This window comes from Mytilus californianus, unplaced genomic scaffold (assembly GCF_021869535.1).
Source record: "Mytilus californianus isolate M0D057914Y unplaced genomic scaffold, xbMytCali1.0.p SCAF_1, whole genome shotgun sequence".
NCBI lineage: Eukaryota > Metazoa > Mollusca > Bivalvia > Mytilida > Mytilidae > Mytilus > Mytilus californianus.
This window is the reverse complement of record NW_026262581.1, coordinates 99,838,798-99,855,494: the sequence shown is the minus strand read 5'-3', so window position 1 is coordinate 99,855,494 and position 16,697 is coordinate 99,838,798. Positions and strand designations below refer to the sequence as shown.

Genomic DNA, 16,697 nt, shown 5'->3' with positions numbered 1-16,697 from the left:
TCTTATCAAGTATGACCTTCGCCGTCAATGAGAACAATTACATGCATTGACACTGCAATTGCAGGTTTTAACGTCTTAGTTATAAAAATATGAAAGCTTCTTCACAGCATGACAGTTGCTTTGAAATTTAAAAAAAGTAAATAGCATTATCGAAAATTAACTTGTTCAAATTGATTTCACTTGTCAAAAAAAGATATCTTAAAATCAATTTTCTATGTCAGCATGTTTCTGTGTGTTTTGAAAGTCTTAAGACGGATGTTAGACATATTTCATTTCACTTATATTAGTGAATTATTAGAATTTATTTCTATCCCAGCAGCTGTCGTCCGCTTTGACCGGTGACTAAAGGTTGCTGATAAAATACAGTCCCTTTTGAGTCTATAGAATATTATAATCAAAACCCATATCCACATGACTGCAAATACACAAATAATTAATTTCCTTTTAGAGATGTTAAATAAGTTTTATAATATAAATCACGGTTGTATAAATGTTGTCGGGCTTGTCAACGGCAATACAATTCCCTTCAAAAGACACATCGATGTATTAACCAATTCGATGATTTCTTCAAGTTATGAAGTAAAATCAATCCCACATAATATAAACTTCATATCTAATAAAGAGAGAAAATATCAGACGCTGATTAAATTTATTTGCCTTTTTTGCGTTTGTTGTAATATGAATATTTATTTGATATTTGAAATATTAAGTATGACGTTATTTTAATTACAGATTTTATCAAAAGTGTACTTCAGTACAATGTATATAGAATTACTGTATCTTTTACTCGTGGTTTTAAATATCAAACTTTTGTATTCCCTTTACTAAGTCGTCTAAATATAAGATCTATTTGACAGACGTTTCCTTGTTGTTATCTAACAAATTATGGATATCATTTCAGCCGAAGAAAAATATGGATCCCGATGGACGCCACTTTGAATTTTCCGTCTTCTCATGGAAATTGTAATACTTTAATGTTATTATGGTCTTCCTCCAATTATCTACGTCGAATAATACAAAGTAAACATAAATTACTTTGAAAAAAGTTGGTACCATGCATATTTATATATCCTCACTTAAGAATGCTGCGTCATTCATTAGTTTTGACATGTTTTCTATCTTGTTCTTTATTAGACTTTATGTTTTATTAGCCCCTTTTAGATATTCTCCCCTTTTTCAATCAACGATAAAACAGAAAATATATAAAATGAATTATTATAAAAAAATGCTTAAAACATATATTTATATTTAAATTTTTGTTATCAAGCAGTCTTAATGCTAGATAAAAAAAAATATTTGAAATTTATATAAATTACCATACTTGTGTTAATGTTGTCCCCACCCTACATCAATGTATGACATGCAATAATGGTAATATTTCTATCGAAGCATGTTATTTGTTTGTTCTGGTGCTGACCAAATCCTAGCTCTCCATATTAGATATGACACTCGTTACGCTCTTCATTAGAGATGATGTCAAATTCCATTAGAATTCGGCGAAAACAGACGACTTTGCGTAGTAATCAAATTTGTCACAAATTGAAATTTCCCCCATTGTCAGCTGCTAAAACTATCAGGAAATGGGGATAAAGAATGAGGATTTTTCCCTCCTTATGTCCTGATGAGCTCAGTAATTGAAAATTGATGTCAGGTGCCGAAGGCGCTTTATAATTTTTTTCTTCTTTCTTCTGAAGTTGCTAGTTCTTGAGACGTTATTAATTTGTATAAAATTACGATGCCCAGTTTTTACCATTAGAATCTTAGCGCGACAGTTGACGCTTGTATCTGTTGTTTTACCAACTGCTGTTAAGGCAGAATGATAGAAAAATAAATTTAAGAATTAATGCCTTTAGCATCCGTTTAGAAAGTTGAAAAAGCAACTTGAAGAATTGTAATCAGTATCGGCACACTGATTGGATAAATGAAGGAATCTATATTCATAAGAACCGATGCGTGATTCATTGCAGTAACACTCTGTCACACGAATGCATTCAATGTGGTTGGCTAGTACCTATGATGAAACACAGTGTTACATTTCGTTGTAGATATCAGCTGATTTGACGGTGTATCAATTGACATATTCTCCGCTCGATGTTCCGCCTTCCATACACATATTATATCTACATTGGAAAATAGAGGAATGGATCGTAAAACATCAAGATAATTAGCGCCACAAAGCATCGCAAATACCGATCATTATTTAGAAACTAATCAAAACTGCTTCACTGGACTAATTTGTGAAATAGCCTAAGGAGGAGATACAGGGCCGCATCAAGTCCACGTGTGTATTTTAATGTATAGGTTCATTGGTTTAATTTCAACGAAGCGTACAGGATCAACCATTGTAATAAAATACGAAGAAGATTTAGTCACTCAGATTTAAATATTTCATTGTTGTCTTTGGTGTGTGACGGTCTTATTTTTCACAACGAAATGTTACCGATAGAATGTGACCAAACTTAAAATAATGGTGTAAACAAATATACTTGGATTTATTTACAAAAATACTTTTAATGCACTGAAACCAAAGTAAATGATGGAGGTTTACATATTGACACTGTGGAATATTTACCCTTTATTTCTATTATTTCTAACTGTGGGTAAGTACAAATTACATCTTTTATTACAATGTCAATGTTTTATTTACAAAGTGCACTTGCTTGACATTTGTTTCAAAGGAACAAAGCTAATTAGATTTTAATTACAACAGATGTAATTAAATTTCACAGGCTGTTCTTCCCCTGATGAATTATTAATGTTTATGTTTATTAAAACAAAGATAGCAATAATGAAGTCAGCTTTAGGACAAGAAGAAAAATTACTGTGAAGCAAAACTTAAAACAAATGATGTACAAAGTTCACTTCTGACAATAAATTATTCATATTTTAACATCTCAAAATGAAGTTGAAATATTAACTGAAACAATCTCAGTCATAAATTACAAAAAAATGTGTGTGTTTTTTTTAGATATGATATCAAAAGTAATTAATTTTATCGGTAACATGGCCTGGATTATAAATATACAATATTATATCATACTGATCATTATGACAAAGTTATCTATTTTTAACGATGAAAACTTTTGACTTCTCAATGCAGTACGTTTATTTTTTCAAACGTTTTTATTATAGTTATCAATCGTAAAGTAATCTTCAAATTCTGTAATCTTTTCAAACTTATGATTGATTTTATGTGTGAATTTGTTTAAGCAAGCGAGAAATATTAAATTAAGCTGTATAAGTATCAACATTCTTTTAAAGATCTAAAGTATTTTGAGAACTAAAACTATTTGTTATTGATTTTTGTCAAATATTTACATCTCAATTCTATACCGATCCTGCTTAAAAGACTTTCAGCAAAAAACTGTCTTCTCTACCAATATGACAGTGCAATGTTTTTGTGTTCATTTTTGTGAAGACAATGCAATGAACATCTGCGCCTAAGTCTAATGACAATTTATCAAAGATTTTATTGGTGGCTTAAACAAGATGAAGACAGTTTTTTGAAAGGCTGTTTTATATTTTCATTTTATACGAAGACATATACTTGATCGATTTTAGTAATTGTATCACGTAGCATCATACTGTGGTAAATCAATAAAAAACAATAGATAGAATTAAATGAGATTTCCATCTTTGATATATCAAGTCTTTTCCAGCTAGTCTTGTGCTACCATAAGCACGCCATCATAAAAATACATACATGCATACTTATTAACATGGGCATTAGTTCCATATAAAGTACTCACTTAGTTTAATTCAGCTGAAAAATATATGAACTTTTAAGGCATAAAAAATAACTAAACCATTAGGGAAATAAGATATGCAGACAGATAAATACAAATTGCATGAGTCGGTACCAAGGTTTTGAATTTGCACACTCATTTGAATATCGAATAATGTGGAAATTTTTATTTTTATGTGTGTTGATGGCCAAAAAGTGAACTTTAAAAGTTTGACCTGAGACACGTTGGTCATGATCAGATCAATATATTTGAAGAAAATTAGTTGATTTTCCTCAAGCAATTTTTCTGAAAATGATTTCTTCTATGCTTGAAGGCACAGACCGGCCAAGACATTTTTGTCAATTAAGTAAGAGTGATTGAATTCATTATCACTTTAAAGGATGATCTAATTTGATTATCAGCATTGATGTAATCTTATTATCTTGTCACCATTCTCCCCATATGGTCCCGTCATCAGGAGCACTCGATTGGTAGTTTCTGAAAAACATAACCCTTTCTCTCCCTGTAAATAAATAATAGACAGGTTTACACACCAATAACAAGTGTAGAATATATATCTCAGTTTATGTAAAATTACTTCCCAATGGAAATGTAATTGAATTTTTATCCATTACATTTGTATGTATTGCCAAGAGGCTACTTCACAGTGGATGGTAGATATACATCAGTAACCTTTGCAGTACAGTATGTTTTCTCCTTGGTTAATATGCATATGTTTGGTGTTAATTGAATTTCTTGTCACAGTGATCAGTAGATAGGCGTGAAAATTGTTTAAATATTAACCCATTCTCAAGTAACAAAGATAGCAATGTTTAAACAATTTTTGAAAGATTGTATCATTAAATGTACTTATGAAATTGGCTAGTTTTTAAAGAAAATCTTCCCACAATTGTTTTAAACAAAACGTAAAGCAAAATACCACAGAGGACAATTCTTTTAAACTCCTGCGTCATATTTGATACTATCGAAACACGAACGATACGGGTTTGTTCATGGCAAAACTTAGCTTTAGTAAGTGTATATCTGATAGTTTTTAAACAAAAATATGAACAATCTTCTATCTATTTTAACACCGCTGCCAATCAGATACCATCTTTAAACTTGTAGAATTATACGATTCTTAAATTACAATGCGCTTAGACAGTTTATTTATTCCTGTTTAAAACAATAATTTATGGCAGCTTTAGTTATGTTTGCTTATCCAAGGGATCAACTGTTCGAGTTGTTTAGGTGGTTTTCATTATATTCCAACTATTTAGATCATTTCCCTAATCTTCCAATGGTCAGTATGGGGTCTTGAAATCAGATCAGCGCGTCCATGAGTTTTAATAGTTTTATGATCTCATGAAATACTACGAATTTAGAATGTCATTAAATAGCTTCAGTAGTCGCTATAAACCTCGTTTCGTAGATAAAGTAAGACATTTATTGAATATCTCAATATTAAATACAGATTCTATAGATGTTCAAAGACAGTTTGAATTTTAAATGTATCAAACATTTTAATAATCACATGAATCAAATGAAATGTGGCGTAAAACATTAATAATAATACACATATTTGAGTAATGTATTTATTTATTGTTATTTATGAAGTTCAACCGAGACCACCAAACTTTTGTCAATCCTTTGCTAAAGTTATCAAAATATTTGCTGGAAGGAATATTAATCATATTTTTGGTTAAAATGTAATGGTGGTGAAGTGAAACGAAATATAAGTCTTAGAAAATTGGGATAACACATTGTAGATACAGCATTAAAAGGGAAAGTTAAATGGTTTTGACAATTATTTTTAACCTCAAAGAAATATTTTACTTCCATGAGAAAATAGGATTTTAATAGCAGAGTTGACCTCACGGTGGTTTTTAGTGTAATGACGCTAATTTAAAACAACTCGAGCGTTTACGACGTCTAGTTTGTACTGGAGACTGAAATAGACCTATATCCTAGTGAAATCTTAATTTATCTCAAATGTTAAATAATTAAATAGGATAATAATTAAAATGACTTCTGGCTTTTTTGGTTTTTTTGGACGCAGGCAAAATTCACATTTACACACGAGATTGACCTGGAAGTTCTCTATTAAACAGTAAAATAATGACTAGGAATAGGAAATGAATAAGTTAATAACATCGATCTGAGTAAAATGGAAATGTATTGACATTCTGCACATTTCCAATTAAAATTTCATTCTCGTATAAAGAGATGTAAATTTAATTATCTTCCAAATAACAGCAAGTTTACCTTGCGAACTTATGACATTAAATTGTTTTGGTTTGCTGTTGTGGCTTATTGATGTTTTCTGTTCGTACATTCTGATACGAGGTTAATCATTTTCTTCTTTGTTTTCATGGCACTTGATATTCCTCAGTCATTTTGAGACATCGCCTGATCAATCGATATGATTTTCATTGATGCGAATGGACATATAGTATGTCGGTTCGGTTCGTTATTGTTAATTTCAGCTGGCCATGCATACACTAGACCAACAAAGAATCATTTTACCTGACTCTATAATCCTTTCTAATGCGTTTTTGATTAAGAAATTTCCGATATTTCTGCCTACAGAAGTTAATGCCATATTGGCTTTTCAATGTCAGTCAGTCATAGATTTTCTTGGCCAGGAATTAAATTTATGAGTCAAATCTTTGCGATGCTGCTCAATAATAATCGAGGATTACATTGCTTGCTAAGAAAACATATTCGGAGTTTGGTCCTCAGTTTTAACCTTAAGAATGATTAAAAAATATAGCGTTATTGGTCATGTCGGTGCAAGTAAATTGTTTTCAATGTGTACCAAGGATTATGAGAAAACCTTAACCTCCCCCGGTATGTTTTTGCAGTGTAAACAGTTGTCAACAAGACAATCATAACGACTCATTTGTTGTCTGACATTCTTAAGATAATGTTATTTTTGGTTTTGAAAAACATTTTTGCAGGCCAGAATGTATTACAGTAGGCATGTGCCTCATTTGTTGTCTGACAGCCTTAAGATAATGTTATTTTTGGTTTTGTAAAACATTTTTGTAGGACCAGAATGTATTACAGTAGGCATGTGCGATAAAACACGTTTTTGAGATTTCTCCAGATGAAAAACAAATAATATTTTGTTTGCATTCTTAATACACACGTGTACATGAATCTGTTTTAAATTTCTTAGATTAACTCTTAAATGATTTTGTACTTATATTCTGTCAAAGAAGCTTTCTTCATTGTTCCAATATCAAAATAAGACGTATATTTTGATGTAGAAACTTTAATTACATCTAAAAGATTTGATTGGTTTCTATTTGATCGACAAGAAAACAGCTTAGTGACCAATTTGTTATCTAATGTGCACTTAAAACAGTACAAAGTAAAGCTTTTTGATTTCATTTTGACTCGACACACAAACAAAGGTGTCTATTGAAATGCACTACAGGAATAAATGTGCAGAGATGCCATATTGTAATGGCCCATATCCAGACTTGTATAACTACGAATGTGAAATTTAGTTTTTTATATGAATGATTTATGAAGGGTAAATGTCAATGTGACAACAATACAATATCAACAGCAATGAAAGACTTATGCTAATACTGCCGACTATGTTAAAGGTGAGATATTTATGGAGAAATATGAGTATCAATTATCTATATACCAAAGACCAAAAGACTTGAAGTAAATATTAAGATATCACGACTGATGACACCTAGATGTCTGTTTTGGATTGACTTGTGTTTTAGGTTGCTGTTTCAATTGCTAATGTCTTACATCTCCATTATTCACATCTATATCTAAATGAAGTCGACATTAATTATGTCCTCATTTCAATGTGACTTTAAGATGAAAAACAGCAACAAACGAGTTGTTTCTTTTGCTTTTCATGTAGGATTCTATGTCATGAATTACTACTTTTTACCATTAGTAAATAGCTCAAGTATACTACTGTACTTATAAGCTAATAAGCGGTTTATGAACTAATTGACGATCCAAGTGGCATGCAGAGTTCATTTGGCTACTGTATATGCGTATTAAGCATGTCGATATAAACATAGAATCTCTTTTCCAACATGAACCACAGATCAATAAGAAAGACAATAATGGTGTCACTTTTGTCATTATCAACGTCTCACTGCTTTGAGACTGTCGTCAATGTAAGCTGTCACATTGTACATGTCTTTGTTTGCTTTGGAGATATTTATTTTGCTATTGCCTTCTTCCAGCGATTACTATTCCATTAACTTTTTGTCGATGTTTTCTTTCCTTGTCAGTAAGGCAAACATTCCGATGGAGTAATATGTAAAAACTAGAAAAATAATATTTTTATTGGCGACAATATGTTGACATGATAGTGTCAAGTCTCTGTTGATTCTAAGAAATTGTCTTAGCAGTGAGCGGTTTTGGATGTCATGTTAAGAATAAATGCAAACAAAGTTTATTTACACATTGCGAGGTAATCTCAATTAAGTCTTGATCAGTTTGCTAATCCTATGTATTAAAATACCATGTGGAAAATCAATAATTCACTGTGAATTTCCAAAGGGAGATAAAAAAAAATATTTTTCAATCAATTATTCAGATGAAAATAAAACATTTCAGGTGTTATCGCTTCGGATTTAACTAGTTTTCTTCTAAGAAATAGCAGCGTTGCTATAGAAATCGATGTCGTATAAACAACATATTTCTGAACTAAAAAAATATTTCAAATATACTTTTGTCACGATGTGACAAAAAGGTAATAAAAGTTTTTAAAATAGAAATCTTCGTCTGAAATAACTCTTTATTAATACAACCAACAAAAATAGCCAAACAGATCCCACGGGAAACCTTTGAATTAAACAAATTATATATCCCTCACGCAAAGGACAGGTCAAAAGTTAAGGCATGTAAGTGTTTAGTTTCTGACAATTCAAAATAAGAAATTTTAAAAGAAACAGAAATAAAAAGATGATCTTTTGTTTGTTAATGACAATATTGGAACAGTATATCCTTTTTCTTTAGTAACATTCAGTTGCACAAGGGGACTGCAATGACATTTCTAATGTCAAAGAATGTTTTCAATAATCTTGCATGTTTCAGTTTCCGGACAATCAATTAATTACCAACGAAATGGTCAAATTGCACAAAAGAAGAAAACATCTGTTTGATATTGGGGTTAAATAACTGAAAATTAATAAGGAATAGCAACACAAACGTCACAATCGTACCATGATGAATTCCTCAAATTCGCAGATGTACATCCCTGAAATAAAAGGTCGAAATACAATAGGTACATACCTGACCCATGTTAACATTAACACAATCCGTGTTAATGAACAACATCTGGTGGTCACACCTGTGGTTAATATGAATCATGGTCAGGTGAAATCATCAATGACTTTGTGTTATAAAAGGGGGAATTACGTAAAAAAGCCTAGATATATATATAGACACAATGAATTTGTTAAAAATAGTTGTCTAATTTTTGACTGATTCGTCATGATTTCAAATAAATATCGTTAGTCTGATGGTGAAAGTTAGTCAATCATAAAAAAAAGAAGAAAAATACTAAGTTTTACACCCAATGGAAGCACTGCACTATACCTGCTTACCCTTCCGTAGTTCACTGGCGATGTTTGGTATTGTACGTGTTTGCATATTTTGGTTTCTGTGAACAGTTTTATGACCATTTTCATCTTCTTGTTGTCATTGAGCTGTCTATTCTTTATGGTTGCCAGCTATGTATCTTACTTTTTTTTATTACTTATCTAAATAAAATTTGCTATAATAATGGTTTAAACCATAATTTGATTAATCTTAAAACGTGAAAGTCTTTATAAATTACGAGACTATAAAGGACACATATCACTGATGTCATCATCAAATTGATGTAACAATATGTCAACTGTATTGACACAATTCTCCCAGGATACACATCAGACAATTATGAATGGTATCTAAAGTAGATTTGTTTGTGCTTTTAATCATAGTGAAAATGAATTATATTTATTCTAATGTTTTAGCATGTTTAATAATACAACAGCAGTTTCATGCTGGACGAATTTAGATATCTTTATAGTTAATTTTAGCTTCGATGGACCGGATTCTGAGATTAAAACGCAAAAGGTTAACGGCCATTGTCCTATCAGTTTGACCATGGAAGTATTATATTGACGTCAATATAATACTTCCATGGTTAAAAGTATGATGAAGAAATAGAAAGGCATATTTAGAAAAGCCCCGTGAATTCGAGTAGATATATGTTAATAGCTTTTCTCAGTAATGTTAATACAGTTATTAAGAAAATAGTAGAGATAATTAGTAAAAAACATATTTTCACATTTCACCAGTATTAACTTGGCATTTATTTATAATTCACACAGTAATATTTTTATACCATAATCCAAGCATTCTTGAAAAAATTGGCCGGCTGTTTGATGTTTGTTTTATTTGATATTGTGGAAATGAAAAACAAATATCAGACTAAGCTTCAAGAATTATAAGATAATTTGATTGTATCTTAATGACGAATTTTTCTTGTAATTACACCTTACCTACCATGTGTTACTCACTTAAGAGTAATTTTTGTTTTTACCAAGAATCACCATGAATGCATTTTCAATAATGTTCTGATTCAAAAAGTGTGATATTGATAAATGAAGATTTTCTATCTTGATGTAGGTACTCTTTGCACAAAAATTGGCAATTAATATTCGTTACCAACGCAATCTACATTCGTTACCCAACCTTATGACATAAAGTGTTGATTAAGTAACATTGTGATATTTAACCTGATTGACTTTTAATCTCTACGTATTTGCATAAATTAGTAATAAGAACATTGTTATAAATAGTAAGAAAATGAAAATATTTATGCTATCTATCAAATTATCGAACTCATGAGATTTGTTTTTAATTAACTTCATTTCTCTACGGGACGTTACAATGACGGGACAGACGTGTGAAGTTTACATAATGTGACGTCTGCTATTTATATGTAATCGGTTCCACCTGCTTTATCTAAGCTAATTATTTAGTATTCATATATTTATAATTTATAAAGACCAAAAATATGTTCAAATTGTAACAACATCGCGCAAAGAAATTTGTCTTGGCATCAACTTGGTAGGTACCCCGACCACTTTGACCGATCTGATGAGTTTAAGCCTTTTTTTAACTGATTTGTATTGTTTGTTCTAATGTTGTACTGTTATACCACTTTCCCAGTTTAGGAGAGGGTTGGACGTCCGCAAACATGTTCAACCCCGCAGTGTTTGTCGTATGTTGCAGTTTATCATATTTGTTTTTCGTTTATTATTTTTGTGTAGTTTATTCTTGTGTTTTGCTGTGCTCCCCATGTCCCAGCACAGGGGCTCGTATCATAGATGTTTTTGGGGCGGAAATATATATCAGTCGAATGGTATGCGTTCTACATTTTGTTTATATGGGCTCGTATCATAGATGTTTTTGGGGCGGAAATATATGCCAGTCGACTGGTATGCGTTCTACATTGTGTTTATAGCAGACTTTCCGCTACAAACACAATGTAGAACGCATACCAGTTCCGCTATAAACACAAACACATCTACGATACGAACCTCTATAAACACAATGTAGAACGCAAACCAGTCGACTGGCATATATATCCGCACAAAAACATCTATCATACGAGCCCCTGTGGTCCCTGGTTAAAAGGGGAGGGGCGCCCGCTGACATGTGTAACCCCGCCACATTTTGTATGTTCCTGTCCAAAGTCAGGAGACATTAATTCAGTATTTTACAGTTTTGTGTAGTTTGTTCTTGTGCTGTGCTCTAGCACCTATGTCCCAGGTTAGGGGAGGGTTGGGCGCCCGCTAACACGTTTAATCCCGCCACATTCTGTATGTGTCCGTCCCAAGTCAGGAGCCTGTAATCCAGGGTTTTTTTTGTCGTTTGTTGCTGTATAGCATAATCGTTTTTCATTTGTTATTTTGTACTTAAATTAAACCGTTTGTTTTTTTTTCATTTGAATTGTTTTACATTTTGTTTTGTCGGGGCCTTTCATAGCTTGCTATACGGTATATGGTTTTTTTTCTCATTCTCGAAGGCCGTACGTTGAACTATAGTTGCTTACGTCTACATCATTTTGGTCTCTGATGGATATTTGATAAAAATATATAAAACTATTTAGTGTTATAATTCTAGGAAACTAAAGTGTAGATGTAATGATTATTCGTATTTTTTTATGTTTGAATAGCTTCAGATACAACTCTATGATAAAGTATTCATTACAGCGAATTATCATTCACGTTTTCAACATGCTTCAGTCTATAGAAACCAATTTGTATTAGGATTTAGTCTTTCCAATATTGACACATTTTTGTCTTCAACTTTAACCCAGAGGCAATAACTCATGAGAGGTAGTGTGTGTGCTTATCGAGATTCTGCAAAGCTAATCAAGCATAATGCAACTTTTATGGATTGTCTAATACCAATTCGTACAAGACGATATTTGCCTTTGTTGGTTAAATTGCAGAAAGATAAAAAATAATCATTTAGGCTGATTCGGAAGCCTGTACTTAAATTTACTGAAAACATATATAAATATGTATGTTTAAATTGCATTTGATTCCGAAATTTAAGCGACAAACGGAACTACTAGTTTAAAATTGCATTTTAATGACAAGATAACAGATTTCAGTTTTCGATCAGTGATATACATGTACGCATTTACCAAAGTCTTGTCAACAGAACGTCATTTTGTTGCCAACATAAAGAATATATTAAATTAATCGAAAAAATACAACTGTATAAACGTTTTTAAGATTGTAAAACTCGCAGCACTTAAGTCTTAATATAAAGTTGATTCCCTAATGATATGTTAAAATGAGACTTCTGACACAAAACTAATAGTGAACGCATTATGTTGCACATATACAAAATTAAGTAATTTCAATTTGCTTTAAACTGCTATTATGAGCTATTTCAGTCAAAAGAGCTCATTAAACATTCAACATTATTGCTCTATAAAAAGTTCACATCTGTATTGTTACTTCTGTAATTACTTCGACCACAAGTAAACATTTGTAACCTCTCGAGATTGATCAGTAAATAAACACTCATTTACCACGTCTGTTCTTTCTGATACCCAAGTGCACGTACAGTTCTTGGTCTGGATATAAGCGTGAGCGAAATTACAGTTTTGTCTTTACAGAAAAGTGCTTACACCATTGTTAAGTACCCCATACAGATTATGATGCTGCTGTAAATGTGTGAGTGTTTATGTTGTAAGTACTTGTCACTTTTCCAGATTAATTGAGATGGTCCACTTCAGACTCCACTTTCGAATACCAGTTTCTAAAAACTGACGAAACTGCTCTAATTAACCAATATTCTGTTCGCGTCAGATGTTTAGATAATACAGTTATGACAGAACATGACACATGTTTATTTCATAACCAGTCCATAATTATATTACATATAAAAAAAAGATGTGGTTTGATTGCCAATGAGACAACTCTCCACAAGAGACCAAATGACACAGAAATTAACAACTATAGGTCACCGTATGGCCTTCAACAATGAGCAAAGCCCATACCGCACAGTCAGCTATAAAAGGCTTCCACAATGACAATGTAAAGCAATTCAAACGAGAAACCTAACGGCCTAATTTATGTACAAAAAATGAACGAAAAACAAATATGTAACACATAAACAAACGACAACCACTGAATTACAGGCTCCTGACTTGGGACAGGCACTTACATACAGAATGTGACGGAGTTAAACATGTTAGCGGGATCCCAACCCTCCTCCTAACCTGGGACAGTGGTGTAACAGCACAACATAAGAACGAACTATAAAAATCAGTTGAAAGAGGCTTTACTCATCAGATGGATAAAAATACAAATACTACAATTACAAGTGGACGTGGCCGGGTACTTGTACATCCAAACAACAAAAAGACACTAAGTACAGATCTGAGAGTACTCGCAGTTACTTACAGCTAGTTCAAAGCCACTAACAACTAATAAAAAAATCATGCATCTAAGACTAAATTATCAATCCGTACACATCCAACATCCAATGGATTTATTGTAAAGACGTCATAAACAGTCAGAGAAAAACATGACCTTGTGCAATGCCAAGATACAAGTATCGACAGATTGTAGATCCATGGATGTGTATATGTATATAACAATAATATTTAGTTTGCTTTTAATTTAATGATAACATAATCAATATCATACATGGTTTACATTACATGAAGTTTAAGTTCATTTATATATTATATATGATACGCGTTTGTATAGGATTTGCGATATACTACAAGAAAGGAGAGAAAAAATATACACGGGATGACATTAACTGGTCGATTTCAAACATGCGGGTTTTTCTTCTTCATTGTACTGTTATTCGTCTTTACAGTAAAAAAGAATTAATATACTTTGACGACATTGAGGTCAACATAAACAATACTTTATAATTTTCTTCCTTCATATCCTATTGTTTTGCCTTGTTTTGCCTCAAAATGTCCACCTTAGAGTTTTATTTGCATTTGTGACAACACTGCAGGTGGTCTCCAAATATTCAAGGTAAAACAAATTAGCGAAATATAAACAATCCCACGTACCTTCCCTATTTTTCGAAAATAGAAAGTCCTAAACACAAAGAATTTTGTGTTTGGCCTGATTTAAAAAGAGGAAACCGTTGTCTTTGATGGTTCAATTTGACCATAATTTAGATCATTTAAGCGGATAAATATGTATCATTACACGTCCATTTTCTTTTCCAACTTAGTCATTGCATTGCACTAATGGTGTGGAGTAATTTGCTCATAGAATTATTTCGATCAGTCTTAATTTTTCCAAAGCAGATATTCAATTTATGAAAGACGAGCTGTGAAGTTAGCCGATCACATACTTGTAATTATTTTAATGACCCTTCGATAGGCTGGTTTAGTCGGAAGTAAATTGAAAAGCAAGATTCCTTGATAACCGTATAACTTTCATTGCACTGTGATTCATGACAAGACTTCGTTTTCCCCAAATCGATACGCAATCTTGAAGTGTCAGGTAGTCCAAGATTGCCTGTCAGTTTAAAGATTTCCAAAATATTATACGTCAACATATCATATTAACGAGCGCACTTATCTGTCAGAAAACAATATTAATTTTAAAAAGAGAACAATCAAATACTACAAAACATATGAAAGTACAAATGGATTAAATTGCTTTGCGTTGACGTATGTTATATATAGTCAGTTGGTCCCTAGATTATCTCTGGAAATTTTGAACAATATGTAATACGTTCTTCGTAATCCTGTATACATTAAACTTTATAGATATTACTTTGCTCAATCTTAGTCGATTTTGCCAATTTTCATTCAATTTAGCCTTTTCACCTGGTCTAGTTAAAACTGCAAACTTTAAACTGGAACTATCACACTAGAACTGGCGTGCAAAATTTTAAGCCTGGTATCTATGATGAATTTATTCACATGCTTTTTAGCAGTCCTAAATGTTGAAGTTTTATACTATGTTAAACAAATGAAAGGTTTTATTTTATTGCTACACCATGCCAATAGAAACATTTGAATTTTCCAATATCGAAAGCAACAAATAAATGAACTGATGTTGTTTTGTCCATCAATGTCTTTACTGGTCATTTTATTCTCGGTATGTGGAGATGTAGTAATAACCGGACAGAATTACTACAGAAATGTAAGTGTCACTAACAGAACACAATTCAATTGACAACGCTATAAATATTTATGTTATTTTTCCTGACAAAGTGTAGTGGTCATCCATGTATATGTTTATCCAATAATGGACCGTATATAAAATAGAGATATTAATGTCAGCTACAGCGGGGAACTCGATTGACAAATGTAATGGTTTTATGTAGTTCTCCTAATACATCAAATTAATATTTGGTACATTCAGCTTGGATACTTTCTGTTTTCTCTGCAAATGTTCTTGTCATTCCTAATTGTTAGAGTAAAAGTACGTATTGGCATTGAAGTAATATGTTGAAAGGAAGACATGATAATGACCTGTTTGTAAGTGACCAACGTGTGAACTTCTGATTGATTTGCCATGCAACTCTACAAATAAATGTGCTTTGGTTTTGTTGCGGTCGTTTTGCCGAATTAACAGTATCTTGCTGTGCAGACACTGTGATAAACAGTTTGGGGTAATCTCTCAAACCGACAACGTTTTTCATTTATCTGTTTGGAACTGCACTCAAAGTTTCTTTTGATTGATTTCAGATCGCACATATCTACAAGCTTCACAATTATCTACCAAAGTCAGCTATTGATTCGATAAGGTGAAGACTTTTTGAAAGGTTATCAGAATTGTTGTGTAGAAGCAATTCTACCATGAACTTCTCTCTACGGGAAAATGTTGTTCTGAAAATTTAAATAGTTTAATGATTACATTCCACTGTAACAACATTTAAGTATACTTTCCGGGTTTGTTTTTCTCTGATTTTATATGTGCTCTAAAAACCTTATTGTTTGACTACCTAAACGGTCAAAACTACATCCAAGTCCCTGTCATACTTTTGCCATATTTTGCCTATTACATTACTGTCGTCTCTTCTTATTGGTCTGGTTGCATTGTCGCTGCTTGTTTTTTGTTATGTCTGTTTGCTTAGTTGTTCTGTAAGTACCAATGATTTTTTTTTCAATAGTTAAATGCACATGTTAAGTTTTTTTTTCAATAGTTAAATGCACATGTTAAGTTTTTTTAAAACTTTTACACATTATTTTGTGCAGAAGTAATGTATGTCACTTAATTTGTACATTTTGTACATAGGAAAGCCATGTACAATAAAAGTCTGTTTGTATTGTTCTATGTTTGTAACGGGAGCAAATTGACATGGAATGATATCGCTTTACACGGATGACATAATAGTTAATTGCATTCTATTAATCCTAATTGCTAAAGCCTGAAGACCATGACACTTAATTTCACAAGAGACCATTAAAATTGCGGACAAGAGGGT

At 31.9% G+C, this 16,697-nt stretch overlaps 1 protein-coding gene across 2 annotated transcripts in view; it reads left to right on the top strand.

The window, feature by feature from the left end:
- The first annotated feature begins 1,298 nt into the window (after window positions 1-1,298).
- Window positions 1,299-16,697, top strand: part of LOC127727229 (uncharacterized) — a 38,640-nt gene continuing 23,241 nt past the window's right edge. The window contains exon 1 of one of the 2 annotated variants that reach the window (XM_052234707.1): window positions 1,299-2,600. In XM_052234707.1, the coding sequence (XP_052090667.1) occupies window positions 2,534-2,600 (67 nt within the window). In that variant the 5' untranslated portion in view covers window positions 1,299-2,533. The remainder of the gene's footprint in view (window positions 2,601-16,697) is intronic. The other variant, XM_052234717.1, reaches the window with a different exon arrangement.